General features: G+C 48.8%; 1 protein-coding gene across 9 annotated transcripts in view; it reads right to left on the reverse strand.

Moving 5' to 3' along the window:
- Positions 1-279: 279 nt before the first annotated feature.
- Positions 280-23,937, reverse strand: part of DZIP1L (DAZ interacting zinc finger protein 1 like) — a 70,100-nt gene continuing 46,442 nt past the window's right edge. For 4 of the 9 annotated variants that reach the window (XM_040233372.1, XM_040233363.1, XM_040233342.1 and 1 more), the window contains 12 exons: positions 19,523-19,585; positions 18,037-18,177; positions 15,571-15,601; positions 14,158-14,211; positions 10,747-10,880; positions 8,635-8,827; positions 7,843-7,908; positions 7,697-7,729; positions 5,520-5,736; positions 4,916-5,103; positions 3,729-3,868; positions 280-2,175 (listed from right to left, as the gene is read on the reverse strand). In XM_040233372.1, the coding sequence (XP_040089306.1) occupies positions 2,014-2,175; positions 3,729-3,868; positions 4,916-5,103; positions 5,520-5,736; positions 7,697-7,729; positions 7,843-7,908; positions 8,635-8,827; positions 10,747-10,880; positions 14,158-14,211; positions 15,571-15,601; positions 18,037-18,177; positions 19,523-19,585 (1,422 nt within the window). In that variant the 3' untranslated portion in view covers positions 280-2,013. The remainder of the gene's footprint in view (positions 2,176-3,728; positions 3,869-4,915; positions 5,104-5,519; positions 5,737-7,696; positions 7,730-7,842; positions 7,909-8,634; positions 8,828-10,746; positions 10,881-14,157; positions 14,212-15,570; positions 15,602-18,036; positions 18,178-19,522; positions 19,586-23,937) is intronic. The other 5 variants (XM_040233386.1, XM_040233358.1, XM_040233350.1 and 2 more) reach the window with 5 other exon arrangements.

The following is a 23,937-nucleotide window of genomic DNA, read 5'->3' on the forward strand; positions in this document are numbered from 1 at the left end:
TTGTCAAACCAAAGTGCAGGAAGCTGGAGCAATTATTCACCAACTCCCACTCCACCTCGAGTGCAGGCTGCCCTGGTAGAGTCAGCTCTCTGCCACTTCCAGGCTGCACCTGCACATAGCCCGTGCAGCCTCCCACATCAGAAACAACCCTGGGGACAAGCAGGAGAGATCCCAGCGTGCACTGTGATGTGGGGAGCTGGCATCCATAGTGCACTCAGAGCTACAGGAAACCAGGAGGTGGCAAGGGACCCCACAAGCATCTTTTTTTTTTTTTTTTTACCTCCCTCGCCCAAAACCTGTGAATTGAAAAGCATGACTTTGTTGGCAGAATCCTGAGAGAGGGATGAACCTCATTACCACTCCCCACTCACTGCCCCTTCCCCTCCTCACCGAGTCACTGGGATAATCCATGCATATTCTCAGTTGGTCAAAGGTATAAGATCCACAAAGTGAATTTACTCCCCAGCAGCTAAGGTGGGCTGACCCCAGGTCCCACATAAGGCCCTTCATAAACTGTGCCCTGGCCTCACTGAACAGCTTGGTACCGTGATACCCCCAAGCCTCCCCACCACCAGATCCCTTTATCCTTGGCAATGCCTTTCCTCCTCACTTCCCCTAGTTCTTCCTGCTAGAACCTCAGGCCTTACCACCCAGAGGTCAAAAGAAGCCCTGACGAAGAGCTAGGGAGAGACCCAAGGTAGTGGGGAAAGACAGATGAAGCCAGATTGGCCATGAGCTGAGCTGATAAGGGTTGAAGCTGGGCGTCAGGGACATGGGCTCATCACTCTGCTCCCTCTACTCATGAGGCCTGGAGTGAACAGCTGGGCTTCCCTTTAGGGAAAACTGTGGCTGCTCTACCAGTTCTCACACTCCTGGGCACCGCAGCCCATGGCCAAGCAGGCTGGGGCGCCTGGCTCTGGCCATCCTGCCCAGTGGGGACTCCCTGGTGGGCTGGGCCTGCTCTGGACCCCCCACCGACTGGGTGGGGGTGTCAGCTGCACGGTGGTCTGGCCTCCCCTTGCCCACTCCTGCTCTTCTCCTCTCACGGGGGTCAGACCCACACTGCACTTGAGCACTTGCCCGGATCCAGCTTCTTCTGCCTTCACCTTTCACAGGAGTGACTCCCCACCAAACCCACTCCACCGCCACCACCATCTTGGCAACTTCACCCCAAAGTCCTAAACTGACAGCTGGGGTAGATGGCTCTGGCCCCCACCCAGTCTCTGCTGACGCTCCAAAAACAAAGAAGAAATTCCAGAGCGTGATAAACATGCTGTATTTAAGGGTTTACATATAATAAATTAATGCTCTTCACATTAAAAAAATACTATAGATATGTATATAACCTAATTTTAGAAATATTATCAAAACTTAATTTGTGGTCCCTTGGGGATATGAGGCCCCAGGCAGGTAGCCCGCCTTCCCTCTCACCCGTGAGCAGGTCCTGAGGACATCAGCTCTGGGCAGCGCTCCACATTCACACCCAGCTGCACTGAGTGGCTCTGTCTGTACTCCCATAACGTCCCAATCTCTATTATGACCCCGTACTTTTCTTCTCCTCCCCATCTCTGCCTACACCCTGGCTCAGCAGTAAGAGGCCAGACGACCTCAGTAAATGACTTTGGGTCAATTATTGAATGGCTGACTCAGGCGTAAGTTCCCCAAAGGACCCCATAAAAGACCCAGCTCTACAAGGTTTACAAAACGCTGCAGAGTAGAGACCAAGTGTCTCCTTTCAGTCTGGAGCGAGCATGGAGGTAGATGAAGGATGCTCTTTCAAGGTCCTGTTACAACCCTTTCTCAGCCCTGGGACCCAGGGGACACTGCCAGGGCTCTCACGGGGGAAGGGAGAAATCATATCTGTCTTCTACTCTGCTTCTGTCCAAGGAGAAGACCGCTCGGCTCCTGAGGAAGACAAGAGGCCCAGCAGCCCCATCGCTGGGGGGTTCTGGGCCAGCCCCACACAGCTGGGTGACAAGGCTGGTCCTCTGGCTCCCAGAATCAGAAGCAGGCTCACCAGCCAGGGACCCTGGGGTGACTGGGGCTCCAAGAGCTGGCGCCAAACTTCTCCGGGAGCTTTGAGCGAGACAAGGGCTTCGGTTTCTCTCTCTGGTTTAGGTCCTGTGGGAGATCTTCCAAGGAAGAGATCTCCAAGTCACTCTCATCCTCAGAAAGCTGCAGGGAGAACAGGGGAGAAGAAAATGCATCTGACCAGGGAGGACGGATATGGGGAGAAAATGCAGGTCTGGAAGAAAGCAGGAGGGGCGCTACTCCTCCCATCTTCTGGTGTCCATGTCTTTGAGAACCTGCTTCAGAGACCTGGGGTCACAGCCATTGCAAAACACCCCTGAAATTCCACTGGCCATACTGAGGCCAGCCCCAAGGCCTGTAGAAGATCAGGTTGCGCTTGTCGAAATTTAAACTTTGTCCAGATTTTTGAACTGCCCACAGTGACAAAGTCCAGGGACTTAACTTCTCCAAACTCCTGAGCTGACTCACCAGCACCTAATGCACCCACCCCACCTGCCACAGACCGCTGGTCCAGGGCTGGGAAACACTCTAAGGTGCATGAGGGGAACTCCAAGTGCAGGAATCCTTCAGCCTGGAAAAGGTCTGAGCTAGGGCCAACAGGGGAGCCCAGAGTGGGCCAAACTCCCAGGCTGTCCCCGAACCAGAATCACGGTCACCCCACCCCCACCAGAGCTCTCAGTGCCCAGAGCATTTGCCATGGAACGTAAGGACAACCAATCAGAAACCTCCAGGGCCCCAGGTGGCAAGCAGGCTCTGGACAGTGCCTCAACCTGCATAGCACGGTCAGTGCTCTCTTGCAACTGAGGATGAATTCTCTTTGAATACATTTAGACTCATTACTCACAAACACATATGAGCTACATAATAAACCGAACATATTACATAGCATAGGGTGGGTGTCGGGGTTGCCAGGGGAGGTGTATGCTAGGAAAAACCAAAAAATGATTGCCCATTATTTCTGAATTTTAGAGCAATAACATAGGTCATCCTAGGATGCATCTTTCTGATTGAAAAAGGAGGGTAAAGTTACAAGAGCTTGAAATGTTTCTGCCTAAGAAAACACAACAGGAATACAGAAGTGGTTCCCTTATGGGGAGAGGGGAGGTGGCAAGGACATCCTAGCAGGAATTGTCTGGGAGGCTGAGCATCTGAGCGATAAATCTGATGGCAGCTGGAGCTGGAGAGAGGCAAGGCCATTAAGACATTCTTAGTGATGAGGAATGGCCTTGGATATTTGGAACAAAGGTGCCTAATATCCCCACTGGGTATTGTGGAGCAGTCTGCTCTGCACACAGTCCTGTGCTGGGGTCCTCGGGGAGTGAAGAAATGGGAGAGCTTGGCTGTGGGATGAGTTGGACCCCGAATAGAGCAGCTACTGCTGGAAGCCAGGCACAGAGCCAGGTCCAGGCCCCATCAGAGCCAGAAGTAGGGGCATGCGTGGCTGGGAGAAACAACCCACCGAGCAGTTGTTCATGTAATGAACCACAAGGCTCTTTGATGTTAACAAGGGACACAAACAACAAGCACTGGAGAGTGGGCATCCCGTCACTCCTGCAGGGGCAGAGGAGACGAGGGGCGTGAGGTCAACTGCAGTGTCGCGCACACGGGCCCTCCCTCAGGCCCCACCCAGGGTCCCAAACCCAGGGCCCTGGCTCTGTGAGAGACTGCAGGGGCGCCTCCTAGGTCCTACAGCCTACCTGGGCCTTTCCTCCTGGCACAGCAGCTCTCTGTGGCCCGGCACTGGGCACTGAGAACAGACTGACCCCTCCAGCAGGCTTCTTGGCTGGAGCCTCCAACTGCTTCTCGAGGTTTCTGACCATCGATTGCACCAGCGTTCCTGGAAGGCAACCAGGGGAGAAGACCAGAGTATGAATCCATCATCCCCATGGGTCACGTCCCAGCTCCAGCGTGGATAAAGGGAGCGGGGAGAAGAGTCCGAAGGGAAAAAGGAAAGACAAAAGCAGTAGAAGAAAGGGCAAAGAGAGAGAGGCTCAGGCCAGCATGGGCGGGGAAAAGAGGCTTGGAACATCCAGAAATGTGCTATGTCCTGAAGGGCACGGCTGGGCACAGAAGCCTAGCAAGCTGCCCTTTCCTCTTAGCAGGCGGAACCGCTGCTCAGTTGTACATGAAGTGCAAGATCAATGTGTAGTTTTTCCTCCAACATCTTCACAGAGAAATGAAGAAATATCATTGATATAAATTCGCACAGGGCTGTGGGGCCAGACCCACTTTCTATGAACTCCTCACAGGAAGGGGGCTAAGCAGTGACTACATTATCAGTGTGAGAAAGCAAGGTGGATGTTCAGACCTCAGGACTGGCCAGGAAGCAGGGAGCCAGCCATGGCCTTCCAGGACTCAAATGTCTGGGGGCCTGAGCAGAGGTCCAGAGTGATGATGACCCTTAGCTCACTGACTGATTAAAAACCAGTCAGTTAAGGGTCTACTATGTTCATACTATGTTCCTTGCCCCTCACCACTCATCTTATCCAGATACCTCCCTTCACAACAAAGGAACCAAAACTCTCCACACCAGCACACAGGGAGCAAGTGACAGCCCAAAGCATGTTCAAGGACTCCACACTCCCAGTTCCTAGAAGTTTACACCCTATCATCCACCTGGCAGGTCGTCAGAGATCTGATTCTGGTGGGTTCAATGGGCTGGCAGGCTGGGACCATGCCATGGACAAGATGAAGTTCTGCAGAATTCATGACACTGTAGGCTTGACAGATGGCACAGAACTGGGCTTACCCCCCAGCTTGTCCACTTACTGCCTTTGGAAAGACAAAACCTAAGCTCTATATTCTTTAAACTTTGGCTGGAAAATGCAACTGAAGCCAGAAGCTAGAAGCCTCATTAATAGTTTTACAAGAAAACCTTCCTCACCTGAGGAGGCCAGCCCACCCGAGCCCTTGCCAGGGGACTGGGCACTCCCCTCCGAGGTCTCGGTGTCAGACCAGTCTGAGTCATCCTGCGGCCGGGGCTCCACCCTCGAAGGAGCTCTCGGGGGCTGCAGGGAAGCACGCGGCTCAGCATCTCTCTCTGAGTCCTCTTCGGAACTGAACGGGGGCGTACTATCAAGAAGGAGAGGAAATGAGGAGTGCGTGAGCTGGAAGGAAGATGGTTAAAGCCACACTTCACCACTTGCAAGCTAGTTGGCTGGCCCAGAGCCAGTCCTGCCCCCGGCACCCCTGGGCCCAGACACCAGCCAGGAGTCATCTGGAGAGGGGCAGCCACCCTCTGTTAGAAGATGAAGACCCAGCCCCTCCAGGGTGGCAACTAGGACTTGGGGATGAGTCAGTAAGAGGAGGGGAGGTTTGCCCTGGCCAGGAGCAAGGGACTCCAGTCTCTTCATGGGTTGGACCCCACCTGAGGCCCCTCCTGTTCACGTCTTTCTCTGCCCCTCACCTGTCTGCGAAAGCTGGTGGGAGGCCCAGGACAGGGTGGGAGCCACACCACGGACCCTGTGAGAATGCAGAGCCCAGCTCACCTCAGCCCAGGCCCTGGGGAAGAAGGGGTGCCAGAGGGTCCAGACGCTCTGGAGCGAGGAGTAGGGGTGGGCCCCGGGGCCAGGCCCAGGCCATGGCTGCTGCGGCTCTGAAGACTTGTCACAGGGGGCTCTGCCGGCTTGGATGGCTGTGCCACATGCAGGGTCCTGGCCTTTGGCTGGACCTCTTTGGTGACCAGTGGGCTCTGCTGGCTTTTGACTAGAAACACAGGTAAGAATGTGTTTCAGGGCATATCCATCTGGACCCTCAAGCCCGAGAAGAGGCAGAAAGAGGCTCCAACACACTGGAAAAGAACAAGTCACTCTGTGCAGTGTACTGCTATAACCACAGCAGATTTAATTATTTCCCCCACCCCAAGTATCCCACGGCCAGCCAAGCCTGGAGCTGGAACCCACGGTTTCATCAAAGACCAGGAGCGGCTGGTGTTCCGGGGTCATGTCATCATTCCAGGAGAACTAGGGGAGGCAGCAAGTCTAAGGAGGGCCAGCGTGTCTGCAGCTCACCCCCGACACAATCCTAGAAGCTGGCCCTACCAAGGCCACCTCCCCTGTCTACCCAACTCCAGCAGCTGCTGCTGGAGTTCAGGCAGCCTTGCAGGAAGGCCCTGATGCCACCAGGGGGCACTAGAGGACCACCTGGGCCGTCAAGAACCACACACCTCCTCCCAGAAGGGGCCTGTGCTGGAGTGTTTAAGGCAGAAAATCAGACACAGCCCCTCCCTCTTCCCAATTACCAGGAGGGCCAAGCGTTGGGGCAGGCTGTGGTGAGGGCAGGGAGCGGGGCTGTGCTGCAGAACCCACGATTTTTTTATGCAAAGAGAAGAGCAGAGAGAGTACATCACAGGGAGGCAAAGTAAGTACTGTTTCATGAAACTCGAAAAGTATGGACTGAGACAGCATAAAATGCATTTCTTACTGTAGTTCAAAGTTAAAGTTGTTTGAAATGCACTACTCTCGGAGGATGCATTTACACAGAAGTGGGCCTTCTAGGAAAGAGTAAACTAAAGGTAACTTGCTAAAGTAAACTTGCTGAGGGAAAATAATAATAGCTACAGTTACAGTGCACAGAGCAAGCTAAGCACTTTACATCCAACATCCATTTAGCCCCAGAAAGGCTTCCAGAGCTTCAGGAACTTGCTCAAGACCCACGATTCCATGGGAGTTCATGGCAGATGCAAAGCCAGGTGGTAAGTCACCCCAAATCTCAGGCCTTTGCCACTGCCTGGACTACATCTCCCAGCTTTGCCCCCAGACAAAAGAAGCACGGTCTGAGCAGAGATGGGAGGTGTGCATTTGTGCAACACTCCTGGGGACTAGAAAGAGAGCACGTGGGGGTGCAGAGCCAGAAAGTGGCCTAAGAAATGCCGAAAGAACAGAGCTCATCCCATAGGTCAGTAACGGGCCCTGAAAAGGAACAGGCCCCCAGGGAAGGGGAGAGAGACAGTGGGGTGCAGGGATGCTCCCACCCCAGGTTCTGGGACCACAGGCACAAGCGCCGGGGCAGGGGCTGGCACCACAAGAGCAAGAAGCCTTTCTCTTCTCTTGGAAACCAGGACTCAGAGGGGCTTCCATCCACCCCTCCAGCCCCCAGCCCCGGAGCCTGTCCCCTCTCCTCTGAGCTGCCCTGGCCTGTGCTGGCCCATCACATCACCTAGTTCTAGCTGGTTTCCAGCTGAGGGCCAGGCCCTGGCCCATATCAACTTCAGTAAAGGGAAAAGTGAGTCTCTCAGTCCTGTCTGACTCTCTGTGGCCCCTTGGACTGTAGCCCACCAGGCTGCTCTGTCCATGGAATTCTCCAGGCAAGAATCCTGGAGTGGGTAGCCTAACCTTTCTCCAGGGGACCTTCCCGACTCAGGAATCAAACAGGGGTAAATACTGCACCTCAGTAAATACTGCCCTAAATTAAACAAATTAGTAATGAAGGGCAGAGGGCTTTGTGACAAATTTCCTTCGGTCGGAGATTTCTTTCTGTGTGAGACTGAAAACTATCCTTTCCTTACAGATTTTAAGGTCAGGTGTTTAAACCAAATAAAATAGAGTTACCCAGACCATTGACATAATTTTTACCATATTCTCATGCCAACTGTCCTGTTTCCTATGTAACATTTTTATAGAAAATGATACCACTTTTAAACATAAAATTCCCACTTTATACTTACCCAAGTAATCATTTCCATGAGCTTTCAGGGTTGCTATGTTAGTAATATTTTTCCAATGTACATGAAGAAAAATAGATTAAATCTTAAAATTGTTGATTCATGTACCAAATAACTAAAATATAGATAACTAAAATCATCTTGCATACCTCCCAGAGATGTGTGGACCACACTTTGGAAACTTTCTTTGCACAAAGAGCTCAGGTTGGGTCTGCCTGGACATGAGGAGATAATAAAAGTGACCCTCCTCTGACCACATACACCCATGACTGCAAGGAGCTAGGGCATCGCCCTGCATGAGGATCTGGGACCCCTCTAGAGATGGGGGCTCCTGGTGCAAAGACACAATTCCCACGCTCCCTAAGTTCCTTGAGGACAGAGACCAGAGGGTCCTCGCCCACATACTTCAGTCTTCCACAGGAACCACAGGGCCTTTCCTTGTCACAACCCCCAGGGACAAAGCAGCTGGCTCGCCCAGGGAAGGAGTCTGAGCTCTGAGGATGTGTCCGCCTGCTGAACTGGCCCAGCCTCCCACGCCCTCCCACTGCTCTAGGGCAGAATATTCCATTTGTTTGATCCTTGCTTCCATCTGCAGCCCCAGTGCTGGCAACACTCAGTTGGAGCCAAGTTCAGCCTGTGGTCCAAACAAGCAAAACAGTGCAGAACTGAGCTGCTGAGGAGGCCTTGTGTCTGAGCAGGGACAATGGCCCTGGTTCTCCTCTGCTTCCCTGAGGGACCCAGGTGACCACCTAACCCCTAGACCCTGTTTTTCCAACAGAGGTCTTTTGGACTCAGCCACCTGCAAGAGCCCTATTGTCTGGCCCTTCTGAGCAACGAGCAATGCCTCAATGAGGACAGAGATTATATCCCTCTTCTGCAAATGCAAACAAGCCTGGACCCTCCCAGCTCCCAGTCCCAAGCAGGCCCTCTTGCCAGCTCACCTGGCACCTTGCCCTCTGGCTGGGACACCGGGGCCCTGTCCTTCTGTCTGTCCTTCACTCTGCTGGTGGCTTCCTTAATGAGCTTCTCCCTCAGGCTCAGAAATTCAGAAAACCTCATGGCCTTCTGCTCCCGCTGGGCTCTCAGGATGGATTCCAGGTGTCTGAGGGTCTGAGCAGGTATTCCCTTGGCATCCTGGAAGACACAGAGGTCCCCTTCGGAGATGGGCTCCCCTCCTCCTTCCCTTTGCCTCTCACACCTGCTGCTGGCCTGGGAGTCGCTGGGATCCATGCTGGTGGCTCTGGGAGAGGATGAGCTGAGCATCAGGGCAGGGCGAGCAGGCTGCTGAAAGCCAGGTGGGCTAGGGCTTGGGAGCCCCAGCAAAGCACGAGTAGAAGGATGATGCAGAGGGGCTACGCACAGTGCTATCAACATCAAGCATAGAGGCTGAGATGGGACATGCCTCTCCACTATCCTTGTGGGAGACCGGGGCTTGCTCCTTTCTGTACTTGCATCATCATTTGGCCAGAAACACTGTCCTCCGTGGCTGACAATGGTTGAAAACATCAAATGCAAAAAATCAAAGCCAGGCACCCTTCCAACACTTAATGGAAGTTTCTTGGGCTTCTGACATCCACACTTGAGGAATAATTTAAGATTAGAAGAAATGTTTTAATCAAGTCTGAACATAAGGCCAAAGTTAGATTGTGCAGTAGTTGAAAAAAGTCAATGATTAGAGAGCATCTTTGCTAAATTAAGCCTAGGTGTTTGGGGTTTTTTCTTATTTTACTCTATACACACAGTATCCTCAGTGATGTGATATTCCAGCTGCCTTAGTAATAAGGTGGGTGTTTTTAATAATGGATTTCATTGATGCCTTTAATGATAATATGCATACTCTGGTTTAACAGGAGCATGAGAAAACAACGGTGTTCAAATATTAATTTGTACCAGATAGGGCTTCAGAGCTTGCTCCACCCACAGCCACCTGCTGAGTGGCCATGGCCAAGGGTGCTATTGATGATAGACAGTTCACCCCTCCAAAGGCCAGATTGAGCCAATTAAATTCCCCTTGTCAGAAAATAGAGACATAGTACTTTGGAGCACATAAGGTCCCTTCGTCCAATAGAAGATGGGACATCTTGTTTAATAGTTCCACCAAGACTATCTAATTGTAATTTGTCAAAATCATATCAATATGAAAAGTGAAAGTATTAGTCACTCAGTTGAGTTTTTTGGAAACCCCATGGACTGTAGCCCACCAGGCGGCTCCTCTGTCCATGGAATTCTCCAGGCAAGAATACTGGAGTGGGTTGCCATTCCCTTCTTCAGGGGATCTTCCCAACCCACTGATCAAACCCAGGTCTCCTGAATTGCAGGTGGATTCTTTACTATCTGAGCTACCAGGGAATCCCTTGTCCACTTAATGTCCATCATCAGACCTGGACCTTCAAACTAAGGCACATCCCTTATTATTCATTCTTATAGTATCAAATACTTTACTTGCAGAGCATTTCACAATGCTAAATCATTGCATTTCTGGACAACCATTGTTTAGTATCTGAGTTCCCTACCATCTACAAACTCCATGAAAAGAAATTTCAGTTCTGATTCGTCACTGTATTCTCAGCATGTATGTGTGCTAAGTCACACCAGCTATGTCTGACTCTTTGTGACCCCAGAAACTGCAGCCCGCCAGGCTCCTCTGTCCACGCAATTCTCCAGGCAAGAATATGGGAGTGGGTTGCCATTTCCTTCTCCAGTTTTCTCAGAACCTAGTACAACAGTTAGCATAAAGGTGCTCAATAAATATTTGTTGAATATGTGAATGACAACAAAGAAAAAGAGATAGAGACTCAGAGCAAGCAGCCAGTAAGTGGAGAGCACGGAGAGGTCAGGACATGGGGTGACATCTCAGGAAGCCACTGGAAGAAACAGAAGAGATCACAGTGCCAGCTGTGCGGGTTTACGTTCCCGGACACCAAGGGTGCCCCACTGAAACGAATGAGATGAATAAGCCTACACTATAAAGAACAATTGACCCTTTGTTGGTTTAAGAACGCCCTGCGTCCAAATGGTAGGTGCGGCCCTGCCACGGTGGTACCGGAACTCACTCTCTTTATCCCCAAGCTTTCCAGCTTTTCTTCCAGGGTGTCCTCCAGGACTGGCCTGAACTGCTTCAGCAAGGTAGGGTTTCGCCTCAGGGCTTCCAGCACCTTCTGCTGTCCACTGTGGGAGTCCTCCAGCTCTGCAGCATAAGACAACCACCAAGGTCACCCGGGGTACCCAGCACCTCTGCTCCCAAAGCCCCAGTGCACCCAGCCAGGAATCATGATCTCCAGCCCATGACCCAGGGCCACCGACTCCACCTAAGTGTCCATCCCCAGGTTGTTCCTCTGGGAATCACGGCAGCGGATCCTCCACCCACCTTTGGGATCCTCATCCCCTGGACCTTCAAGATCTGGCTCAGTCCTGTCCCAGCTGTCGGGGTTCTGACTCCAGACAGCAGCTTGTTCCCCAGGCTCCATTCTTCCTCCCCTCTCTCCCCACCCAAATGTATTGAGTATAATTTACATACAGCACTGTATACTTTAAGATGCATAGCATAATGATTTGATTCACATTCATGATATATGTATACACATATACACCGTGGACAGACAGCTGCCTGCTCCCCTCCAGTCTACTATCTAAATTAGGTGTTCTCCCTCCAACTATACACAATAGAATTGCTTGGGTTTAAAGTACAGATTCTCTGGCCCCACCTTCTAGAGTCTGATTCCACAGATCTGGAGAAGGGCCCTGGAATCTGCATTTTAACTTGCTCAGATGATTCTGACGGAGGTGAGCCACAGACACCTCCTTAAGAAATACTGACCCAGTGTGCATGCGTGCTAAGTCGCTTTAGGCATGATCAACTCTTTGCGACCCCATGGACTGTAGCCCACCAGGCTCCTCTGTCCATGGGATTCTCCAGACAAGAATATTGGAGTGGGTTGCCAAGCCCTCCTCCAGGGGATCTTCCCAACCCAGGGATCGAACCCGCATCTCCTGCAACTCCCTGCATTGCAGGCTGATTCTTTACCACTTAGCCACTGGGGAAGACCTGCTAACGCAGAGGGTAACAAAACAGGCAATTCAAATAAAATGTGATTACTGAACTGAACTGACTGCTATAAAGGGGTCATCCAGGGTGAGTCAGGGAAGACCTCTCAGAAGTGCTCTTCAGGTCTCATGCCAAGGACCACTGTGGTTAGAGGTGGACCAGCCTACTGACAAGTAATATGAGTGTGCACAGGCCAGCACTGGGGACACGGAAGAAAACCCTCAAGGAGCTCAAAGTCAAGTAGTAATCTTATCCCTTAGTTCCTTATTTGAAACACCTGGGCTCCATCCCAAGCTAAGTATGTCAGAATCTTGGAGGGTCAGCCCCAGGCCTTAAGATCTATTTGTGAAACTTCCCAGATTTTCTAACAACAGCCATGCCTGAAGACCAATTGGTCTAGAGCAGTGCTTCTCAAAGTGTGAACCATGGCATGGGAGCCACCTGTCACTTATTAAAAACCCAGATTCTCAGATCCCCACTCCAACCTGTGTGTGTGTTAGTCGCTCAGCCATGTCTGACTCTTTGTGACCCATGGTCTGTAGCCCACCAGGCTCTTCTCTCCATGGAATTCCCCAGGGAAGCTGCCATCTCCTACTCCACTTCAACCTGCCTGAATCGAAATGTCAGGAGGTGGAGCCCAGCAGTCTATGCTTTAAGTCCTCCCTTGCCCCCAGGGCCGATTCTCTGCTGAGTCTGCACAGGGCATGAGCCCCAGCTGGGCTGTATATTGAAATCACCGTTGGAGCTCTGTGTACTACTGCTGCCCGAAGCCCTGCCCCGCGTGCGGTGATCTAGGCAGCAGGCGGCTGGTTGTTCCTCCAGACAGTTGCAAGCTGCCCAGGAAATTCTTAGTGTGCAACCATTGCAGAGAGCTGTGGGACCCACAGAGGTCCTCAAACTTGAGCAAGCACCAGAGTGCCCGGGAGGGCAGGTGCAGACAGAAATGGCTAGGCCCTGCCCCAGAAGCTCTGATTCAGTCTGTGCGGCCTGGGACTGAGAATCTGAAAACCTGCATTTCTAGCCAAATTCCAGGGGATGCTGCTTCTGCTGGTCTGACACAAGAAGAAGTAGAAAAGCAGGTGAAGAGGAACAGCAGTCTGACCAAGGTCTGGGTCCTCCCTGCAACGGGATGGGGTGTGGAGGAGGTGGGGAGGGATCTCCTTCACTCGGTGACCGCCTCCTAGAACTCTGTGCCCCCATTGGAGGATTTGGCTCATCCTCATTGTGCACCTTGTGCTACTCAGGGTTACCTGTATAACTTATTTTTACTACTATATTCCAAGGTTAAATGCACTGGGGTGGGAGGGTAGCAGAGAACTGATTAAATTTTGGTTCATCCATCCAATGGAGTACTTTGAAGTCCTGAAAAAGTAATGGAGCAGCTCTATATAAAGGGATAAGAAATGACCCCCAATATGGTTAAGAAACAACCATAGAACAATATGTATACTGTGCTCCCATTTGGAAAAAGGAAAAGAATGCATACATGTACATGCTTGTGTTTGCACCAAGTGTCTCTGGAAAGAAACGTGACAAACCATTAACAATGGAATCTCTGGGCGGAGACTGGATGGCCTGGCAGGAGGGAGACCTACTGTGCACCCTTCTGCTTTTCCTGCCGAAAGCATAGAAGACTGCCTCAAAAGTAAAGAAAAACATTACATTAAAAAACAACAAATACCCCATGATGAACTCGCTGGTGACACAAATAAAACCCTTTCCTTGGTGCACCTGTTGGGTCACTCTGGAACTGTTACATCACAGCCGGCCTGGGCATGTGGGCCTGGTCAGCGGGTCAGCTGTGAGCTCTCTCTGATCTTTCCTGGGAGTTCCTTCTCCCTGATTCACCCAGGAGAGTCTATTTTTTTCACTTCTCCTTTGCATCCCCTGGAAACATTCAGTTGAGAGCTCTGCAAATCGGAGTCAGTCACTGAACAGAGTGAATAAAAGTGGCAGGCTCCCAGGGCTTCACAGAGGGGACCGAGGAGGATTCCTGCACATCAGGTTGGCTGGTGTGATCTGCCTGCTGCAAGCTTGCCATGCAGAAGAAAACTGCAAAGGTCACCTAAGCCCACACAGTGAGGCCGCATCCACTGCTCTGGGTCATACCAGGCGAGAGGCGGTGGGGAGGGCACCAGGGACGGGCTACGCAGCAGGCGCCGTCACGCCAAATCCTGACTCCACCACCTGCTGCTCTGTGGCTCTGGGCAAGCCACTGATCCTCTCCAAGCCAGGGAGAACCAGGAAGTTGCACATGTGTGCCTTCATGTCACATGCCTGACAAGCATGGGGTGCTTAATAAATATTTACTGCATATCCCTATTTCCCTGTACCCAGTTTCAGGCAGTCAGATCCGGTTAAGTAGAGACAAACTCAACAACAAAGAGGGCAGCCCCCAGGGAAGAAATCGGAGCCTCACCTTCCTCAGAAGAGTCCTCATCTGTGTCCACAGCCTTCGGGCCTTCACAGATCCCTGAGGAGAGCAGCAGTAGTTAGTGTCTCCAGGGCCTTGGGCCCCACCCCCACCTCAGAGAAGAGCCAGGACAGCATGTGAGTGCAGGCCAGAAACAGCAAGGACCTGAGTCGGTCCTCTAGCAGACAGAGGCAGGATGAAGCAGTGGTCAGTCACAACCATGACCTGGGAGGCAGAAAATCAGAATCCACATTCCAGCTCTGCCCCTCACGAGCTGCCCATGACAGAAGTCCTTGAACGTCACTAAGCCTCACGTGCCTCTTCTAGAAAGTGAGGACAGTCATACCCGCCCCATACTAAAGTGTGGGGACAAAGTGCTGAGATAATGGAGCTGAAGTCTATGACACACAGCTCTCATTAATGGCCCACCCCAGCCCTGGGCTTCCCAGGTGGCTCAGTGGTTAAAAAAAAAAAAAAAATTGGCTTGCCAATACAGGAGACGCAAGAGATGCGTGTTCGATCCCTGGGTTGGGAAGGTCTCCTAGAGTAGGAAATGGCCTACCCACTCCGGTATTCTTGCCTGAAGAATTCCATGAACAGAGGAGCCTGGTGGGATCACAGAGTCGGACGTGACCATGCAACTGAGCACACGCGCACGCCCCAGCCCCAGCCCTCAGATCACAGCCATAGAACGGCGCCTCTCTGAACTGGTTGCAAGACTGCAAAAGAAACATCTAACCTCAAGGCAGAGGCTGGGGAAGAGGTGTGGGTTTGCCAGAAGAGGCAGAAGGGAAGCTACAGGCATAGGGCGGCAGAGGTGGGGTGGAGTCAGAAGGTCTCACAAGGGGCTAGCCAGGTCCTCCAAGCAGGCTGGTCCCCCATAGGTTACTGTCGCTCTTTAGACATCACACCTGCATCTGTCAGACACGTACGCTAAGAAGCACGCACACAAGACGAGGAGGGCAGACTCTCTAGACAGGCACATTCAGAGATTTGGGGTCAACTTGCTGCAAGATGGAAACAAGGTAAAGTTGGATGGAACCGAACCACAGCTGTGAATTAGAAAGAGCCTTTTAATGAGCCCTGCCACTCCATCCATCATCTCCCGCCCAGGATTCTCACCCTCCACCCCACCTCATGAGACACCACCCTACAGAGAAGAGCAGGCCAAACAAAAAGCCAGGCAAGAAACCCTGCTTCCTGCACAGAATGCCTTCAGCATGAACCCGGGCTGGAGCCCTGTCTGTCCCGTTAACAAGCATCTTCTCACCCTCCCTTGTCCAGCCAGAGAGCCTGACGCCACAGGTCCCCGAGCAGCTGCCACCATCCTCATCCTACCCATTGACTGGTATAGCATGACAGAGACAGGAGAGGGGACCAGAGGCCAGAGAGACAGGAGACAGGAGACAACAGACTTACCCTCCACCTTCCGGAGAGACATGGCCTGCATCTGCAAAAAATGGAACAAAGCAGGTTACAGGCAGCAGGGGCTCTGCTGTGAGTGCTCGAGCTGCCTAGCTGTGAAGAAGGGACGGCCAGTGTTTCCACACCATCCACTGGAAGCTGGAGCTCAGAATACTCTGCTCCAGCCCCACAAGACACCTCCTGCTGTGCAGATGTGAGGGCATGGCACCAAGACTGAACAGTGGCAATCAGGTTGGCACCAAGCTCCATTTTCCCATGGTGGGGAGGCAAGAAGGCCCCTCTACAGAGAGGGACTGTGGCCTGAAGGACAGGAACCCCCCCATGCAAGCAGAGGGACATAAGCACACAAGTAACCTCAGCCAGGACAAAGGAGGCACCCCTCCTGAGATGTGGGCCTCTGAGCTGAGTGCTCCCTGGGGGAAAGGGGGCATGATGTGAACAGCCACTGACTCTCTGCTCAGCCCCTCTTTTCCAGGAAGTGCCTCTGCTTCCTCAGTTTACATAGTCGCAGCCAGGACAGCCCCTTGTGACTATGTGACCCCCAAACCACAGCCATAGCTGACTGTCCAGGTTTGGGCAGAGAATTCTGGATTGGTAACATGTCAACTCAAGAGCTCCGGGCAGCTAATTGGTTTGAGTTTTTATTTTGTTTGTTTCTTTTCCACATGGGGCAGACATGGAGTAGAAGCTGGCCTTCACAGGGAAAATCAAAACAGTTACAGAAAAAGGAACAGAGACATATCACAGAGCAATGACTTGATGACATTTCACGTCTTTGGATTCAGTTCATTCCTAGACTAGCTGTTCCGCTGCCTTGAGCTTTCTGAGACACCTTGTCGAACCTTAGGACAAATCTCCTCTTCTGCTTAGGCATGAGTTGCTTTTCACTCCTTACTGATGAATGATTCATCCAATGTCCATTTCTATTCCTCCTTTGCTTATCTCTATCCTAGAAAGTATAAAGCTAATAATTTCTTTTCTAACCTCCCTCACAACTATAGTTTCCACAGTTTTGACTAGTAAAATATAAGTAGAAGCCTTGAGAAGAGCTTTTCATCAACTTTTTCCATTGAATATGGTTGTGATGGTTGGGGCTATGGCAGCCATTTTGCAACCATCTGAGTCAAGCACAAGTCAGTATGCTAAAGTAAAAATAAAAGTGTTAGTCTCTCAGTCACTGACACTTTGCAACCCCATGGACTATAGCCCACGAGGCTCCTCTATCCGTGGGATTCTCCAGGCAAGAATACTGGAGTGGGTTGCCATTCTCTTCTCCAGGGGAATCTTCCTGACCCACAGATCAAACTGGGGTCTCTCGCATAGCAGGCAGATTCTTTACCATCTGAGCCATCAGGGAATATGCTAAAAATGGCAATTAAAAAATAATAATAATAACAGTCTAAAATATCAATGGCATAATGTTGCTGCTAAATCAAGTGTGACCTCTTTTGGTGTTACAATAAAAATAAACACCAGTTAACCTATTCTATTTAGCCAGTGGGTTCCTAACTGAAACAACTATAAATAAGAATTCTGGTAACAAAAGAAGGAAACCTCCAGGCAGCCACAGCTTTGAAGAGCTAAATGTGTTAGGGGAAGGAGTAAAAAGAAAAGCAGCCAGGAAGTGGGTTAGATATGTTGACAGCTGGAAGAACAGAAAGGCACAAACAGCAAGAGGTACAGGAACAGTGGATTAGATAGCGACAGTGGGTGTTCCGCCCAGGAAAGCTATGGGGAGGGTGGTTCACGGCAAGGACCTGAGGCCACAGCAGGGCCCAGCTGGGGACAGATACACATCTCCACCGACCTGGGGCTCAGAAAGGGGAGCTGCACCTGAGCTGGGCAGAGAATGATCCACTATTAGATGAAGAGTCAGAGGGGCGAGTTTTAGAAGAAGGGTGCTTAGTAAGTGATGCCTTCTCGTCATACTAGCTTATCTAACAACCTCCTCAGAGGCTGTTAACTTATGGAAAAGGAATTAGTTAAGAAATGGTGTCTGAAAACACAGTGAAAGGAGCACAGGCTTCACATTCCACCTACCTGGCTAGGGTTGACTCTCACCCCTGTCATTTATAACATGCACTGTGTAGACTCAAGTGAGGTGCTTAAGTTCTCCAGCCTGTCTCATCCTCTGTCAAAGGAAGCTGGGGAGAAGGCAATGTCCACCTTGAAAGGCAGCAGTGAGCTTTACATGGAGGAATAAGCAAAGTATCAACCAGGCGCTGGCATTCACATGGTCTCTGCTAGTACTGTGAACCCACCAACACAGCCCCTAAGGAAAGCAGTCACGTCTTCCACACCCTCATCGCTTTCTGCCCCTCAAGTCTGAAGACTCTTCCCTCTCCTCAGAGACTCTAACTAATGAGACTGGAGCCAACAAGTCCAAGAGACTCTAAGGAGATCCTCACAGGGAAGGGGTCTACGGCTCCAGGTCCCGGCTAGGAGGAGGGACACGCCTACCATCTCCTCCTGGGAGGCAATGAGCCTGGCTTGTTCCTGGAGCTGGGCACGGAGGGCATGGATCTGGCGCTGGGTCTGGGCAGCTGCTTTCCTCTGATCCTGAGACAGGGTAGCCTGGAGCCTCTCGTTCTGCTCCTGCAACTGGTGGCACAGGGTGGCCGGTCAGTCACATGTCCGCAGGGACCTCTGAGAGCTCAGTGCCTGCAGGACCTGCACCAGCAGGCAAACGCTGGCCCGAGTTTCACCTGAAGTAGGTGGAGGGTTTCCAGACCTGGGCGAGCAGCTTTCTAACAAGACTGACTTCCTTCCTATTTGAGGATGTGTTAAGTGGTACTTGAGGAGAATTGAGTGCAGACCCCTAAGCTCAGGGCAAAGGCAGGTGTGTAACCCACAGGAGGACAGTCAGGTAAGTGGAGGTCATTCAAAAATCATCAAATGGATGCTTTTAGGTGAAGACAAAAGATGAAGGAAATGTGGTTATAAGCTACCTCTGATGTAAGGCGGAGAGAAAATGACACCACTTATTTCTGCATAAAGAACCTCTAGAATACAAGAGAACAATAAAAGTGGTCACCTGCAGGGTGGGTGTCGGGGATAGGTAGATGGAAACGGAGCAGAAGTGAGACTTTACTCCATGTACCTTAATATAGTTCTTCTGCTCTTTGGAATAAACTTGAATGCATTTCCCATTTTTGAATTTTTCAAATAAGATAAACCTATCAGGGACTTCCTCAGTGGTCCAATGGCTGAGACACTCCACTCCCAATGCAGGGGCCAAGCGTTTGATCCCTGGTCAGGGAACTAAAATCCCACAAGCTGCATGGAACAACCAAAAAGTAAATACATAAAGATTTTTTTAAAAAGATAAACTTGTCAGAGGGGAACCACTTGAATGGGGGGCCATCCATCATAAACCAGACTCAGATCTAGCACCTTTATCTTCTGAGCTTTCTGAAGCAGAACCTAGGGCTCTTCTTAACTGGCTTCATCCTCCACTTCCCTTCTCCTCAGGGACATTTTTATAGAAGCTGGTTTCTCTGTCCTGAGGACTACTACTCTCTCCCCACTGGTCTCAGTGTCTGAACCCTTCTATCTGAGCTGCCCCTGAACTATCGCTGAGGTCCACAACCACCTGGATCTCTCCTGGGTGGAGTTTCAAAGGAGGGCCCAAACACTGAATGACTAGGCAATTCTCTGAGTTTTATAGCACAGCCCTCTTTTAAGAGAGCCTTAAGGGGTCACTGAAGAGGAATCCATGGAGAAAGAATGTGCTGGATTCAGAAGAGAAGGCCAAGAGGCCCCTGCTCCCAGCCAGGGAAGCAGCCCTCTGGGCCCTTTGTGTATTGACGGGGTCAGCAACGGGGAACCGTATCAGCAACAAAATATCTGCCAACCAGTTCAAGGCAGGGGGCAAAGGATGGGGAGGTGAAGGATGAGAGGAAGTCATGGGAAACTAGGCTCCCCAAGACAGTCCGGTGAGACCTACCTCTCTCTTCTGAGCTATGTGCTCTTCCTGCAGTGCCTTCATTTTCCTCCTCCATTCTGTTTTCTGAAAAAGATTAAATGCTTATCAAATGGGCCCCTCTAGATATTAAAATATAGTACAAAGCTAAAAGAATTAAAATGTACTGGCTCACAGAGTAGGCAGACAGAGCAGTGAAAAGACTAGAAAGCCCAAAGATATGGGGGGGGAGGCGGGGGAGGGGGAGTGGGGGGCGGTGCAGTGGGGGAAACGGAATCTACTCTGGGGGGAAGAGGCATTATTGACAAATGGAGTTCCAACAAGTAGTTAACTACTTGAACTTGGATTGCAAAAAAAATATGAACTTGTATCCTTATTTCACATCTTAAATGAAAACAAATTCTACGTGGTCAAAGATTTCATCTTAAAAAATGTAAGAGATGTCAGCAAGATGATGGACTAGTAGGTTCCAGTTCTCAAAATACCCACAGATGAGAATACCTTTATGAGAGCTCGGGAATCCAGCTAGAGGTCCTAGCACCTTGATGAAGCAAAAAAAATCCAAGAGTGGATACACTGAAGCGGGGAAGAACAGTTTCACCTTACCAGTGTTACCCCTCACCCAAGACAGCACAGCTCAGTGCTAAGAGAGAACCCCTCAGCCCACAATCTCCCCCACAAGGAAAGTGAGTGCAAGCAAGCACCTGGCTGCCCAGAGCTTGTCGGATGCTGCCCAGGAGCCCTACTTGTGTCTCACTCCACCAGAACTGAGGGAATCAACATAGCGGAACCGGATTTCAGCGCTGGCACACAGATCTCAACGCCAGCTTCAGATCCTACTGGCTAGCTTGTGGGCACCAGAAGGTGTGGAGGAAGAGAAGGAAAAGTGTAGACTATTTGTATGCAATCAAAGCTAAGTTGTTTCCAGCTTAAAATAGAGTGCTGTAATTATAAAATGTTTTATGACTGGAAAAGGTGAGTTTTCATTTCAATCGCAAAGAAAGGCAAGGCCAAAGAATGTTCAAATTACCATACAATGGCACTCATTTCATATGCCAGCAAGATTATGCTCAAAATCCTTCAAGCTAGGCTTCAGCAGTACATAAACTGAGAAATTCCAGATGTATAAGCTGGATTTATAAAAGGCAGAGGAACCAGAGATCAATTGCCAATATACACTGGATCATAGAAAAAGCAAGGGAATTCCAAAAAAAAATCTACTTCTGCTTGATTGACTGCTAAAAGCCTTTGAGTGTATGGATCACAAGAAACTGTGGAATATTCTTAATGAGATGGGAATACAACACCGCTTTACCTGCTTCCTGAGAAACCTGTATGCAGGTCAAGAAGCAACAGTTAGAACCAGACATGGAACAACAGACTGGTTCAAAACTGGGAAAGGAGTATGTCAAGACTGTATATTGTCACCCTGCTTATTTAACTTATATGCAGAGTACATCATGAGAAATGCCAGGTTGGATGAATCACAAGCTGGAATCAAGGTTGCTGGGACAAATATCAGTAACTTCAGATATGCGAATGATACCACTTTAATGGCAGAAAACAAAAGAGGAACTAAAGAGCCTCTCGATGAAAGTGAAAGAGAAGAGTGAAAAAGCTGGCTTAAAACTCAACATTCAAAAATGGTATCTGGTTCCATCACTTCATGGCAAATAGATGGGGAAAAGTGGAAATAGTGACAGATTTCATTTTACTGGGCTCCAAAATCACTGTGAATGGTGACTGTAGCCACAAAATTAAAAGACGCTTGCTCCTTGGAAGAATAGCTATGACAAACCCAGACAATGTGTTAAAAAGCAGAGACATCACTTTGCCGACAAAGGTCCATATAGTCCAAGCTACGGTTTTTTTCAGTAGTCACATATGGATGTGAGAGCTGGATCATAAAGAAGGCTGAGCACCAAAGAACTGATGCTTTCAAACTCTGGTACTGGAGAAGACTCTTGAGAGCCCCTTAGACAGCAATAAGATCAAACCAGTCAATCCTAAAGGAAATCAACTCTGAATATTCATTGGAAGGACTGATGCTGAAGCTAAAGCTCCAATACTTTGGCCACCTAATGTGAAGAGCTGACTCATTGAAAAAGACCCTGATGCCAAGAAAGACTGAGGGCAAGAGGAGAAGGGGACTATAGAGGATGAGATGATTGGATGGCATCACTGACTCAATGGACATGAGTTTGAGCAAACTCAGGGAGATAGTGAAGGACAGGGAAACCTGACATGCTGCAGTTCATGGGGTCGCAAAGAGTTGGACACGACTTAGTGATTGAACAATGACAAATACTAATTATAAAGAAAAAACTGTAGCAGATAAACAAAAGAGAAAGATAAAGGAATCAAAGTATACACACACACACACACACACAAATCATCAACTCACAAAGAAAGACAGCAAGAGAGAAAGAAAGGGACAAAGTAACTACAGGACAGTCTGAAAACAACAAAATGGCCAATAGCAAATCCTTTTTTATCAGTAATTACTTTACATTTAAATGGACTAAATTCTCCAACCAAAAGATATAAAGTGGCTGAATGGGTTTTAAAAACAAGATCCAACTATATGCTGCCTACAAAAGACTTAGCTTTAAGGGCACATATAGGCTGAAACTGAAGAGATGAGAGAAGACATTTCAGCAAATGGTAAACAAAAGAGAACAGTAGCTGTATTTATATCAGACAAAATACACTTTAAGTCAAAAATTGTTATAAGAGACAAAGAAGGTCACTATATAATGATAAAGGGGTCAGTTAATCAGGAGCATATAAAATTGTAAATATACAGTCAGTCCTCCATATCAATGGATTCCACATCTGTGTATTCCACATCCAGGATTCAATTAACTATGGATTGAAAATATTTGGAAAAAAATTCCAGAAAGTTCCAAAAGCAAACTTGAATTTGCTTCATGCTAACAAATATGTACATTATATTACATTATATTACAAATATTTACGTTATAGTCACAATAAGCTACATAAAATTTACATTGTAATTAGGTATTATAAGTAATTTATAAATTATGTAAAGAATTTAAAAATGATGTTTGTGAGTTATATGCAAAATATAAGGGACTTGAGTATCTGGGAATTTTGGCATCCACAGAGGTTCCTGGAACCAGTCTCCTATGGATGGATACAGAGGGATGGCTATGTATTCACACAACATAGGAGCATCTAAACATATAAAGCAAATATTAACAGAAATGAAGGGAGACACAGACAGTAATACAGAGGATTTCAATACTCCACTTTCAACAATGGATATATCATGCAGACAAAGTCAGTAAGTAAACAGTGGGCTTGAACAACACTATAGAACAAGTGGGCTGAACAGGCTCGTTCAGTCAATACATAGGACATTCTATCCAAGTAGCAGAATACACATTCTCCTCAAATGCCCAAAGCTATTTGCCAAGATAGATCATAAAACAAAGTTTTGCCAATTTAAACTTGAAATCGTATCAGGTCAATCTTTTCCAACCACAAAGTTATGAAACTAGAAGACAAATAAACGGAGATATTTCATGCTCATGGATTGGAAGAACATTGTTAAAATACCCACACAATCCTAATATACCTATTCAATCCTAAAATTCACATAAAACCACACAGCCAAAGCAATCCTGAGCAAGAAGACAAAACTAGAGGCATCACTTCCTGACGTCAAATTATATTACAAAGCTATAGTATTTAACAGTATGGTAGTGATAATAAAAACAGACACACGGACCAAAGGAACAGAAGACAAAACCCAAAATTAAACCCACGTATGTATGGTCAACAAATCTTTGACAGAGGAACCCAGGATACAAAATAGAGAGAGGAGTCTCCTCAGTAAATGGTATTGGGAAAAAATGGATATCGACATGCAAAAGAATGAAACTGGACCAATACCTTACACCATACACAAAAATCAACTCAAAATGAATTAAAGACTTAAATGTAAGATCTGCAACTCTAAAACTCCTAGAATAAAAGAGGGACATTGATCTTATCAATGATATTTTTTGGATGTGATACCAAAGGCACAGGCAACTACAACAAAAATAAACAGGACTAAAGTTTCTACATAGTAAAGGAAACCATCAACAGATGAAAAGACGACTTAAAAAATGGGAGAAAATATTTGCAAACCATGTATCTCATAAGGAGTTCATCTCTAAAACATAAGGAACTCATACAACTTAATAGCAAAAAAATAATAATAATAATAACCCAATTGAAAAGTGGACAAAGAGGCTAACTACACATTTCTCCAAAAGAGACCTTCAAAGTGTCAACAGATATATATTTTTTAAAGTAACAAAAGATAACAAATGGCAAAGATATGGAGAAAGGGAAATGTTTTACAGTGTTGGTGAAAATGTAAGTTGGCACAGTCATTGTAGAAAAACAGGATGGAGAGCTCCTCATAA

This window comes from Oryx dammah, unplaced genomic scaffold (genome assembly GCF_014754425.2).
Source record: "Oryx dammah isolate SB20612 unplaced genomic scaffold, SCBI_Odam_1.1 HiC_scaffold_2, whole genome shotgun sequence".
Taxonomy (NCBI): domain Eukaryota; kingdom Metazoa; phylum Chordata; class Mammalia; order Artiodactyla; family Bovidae; genus Oryx; species Oryx dammah.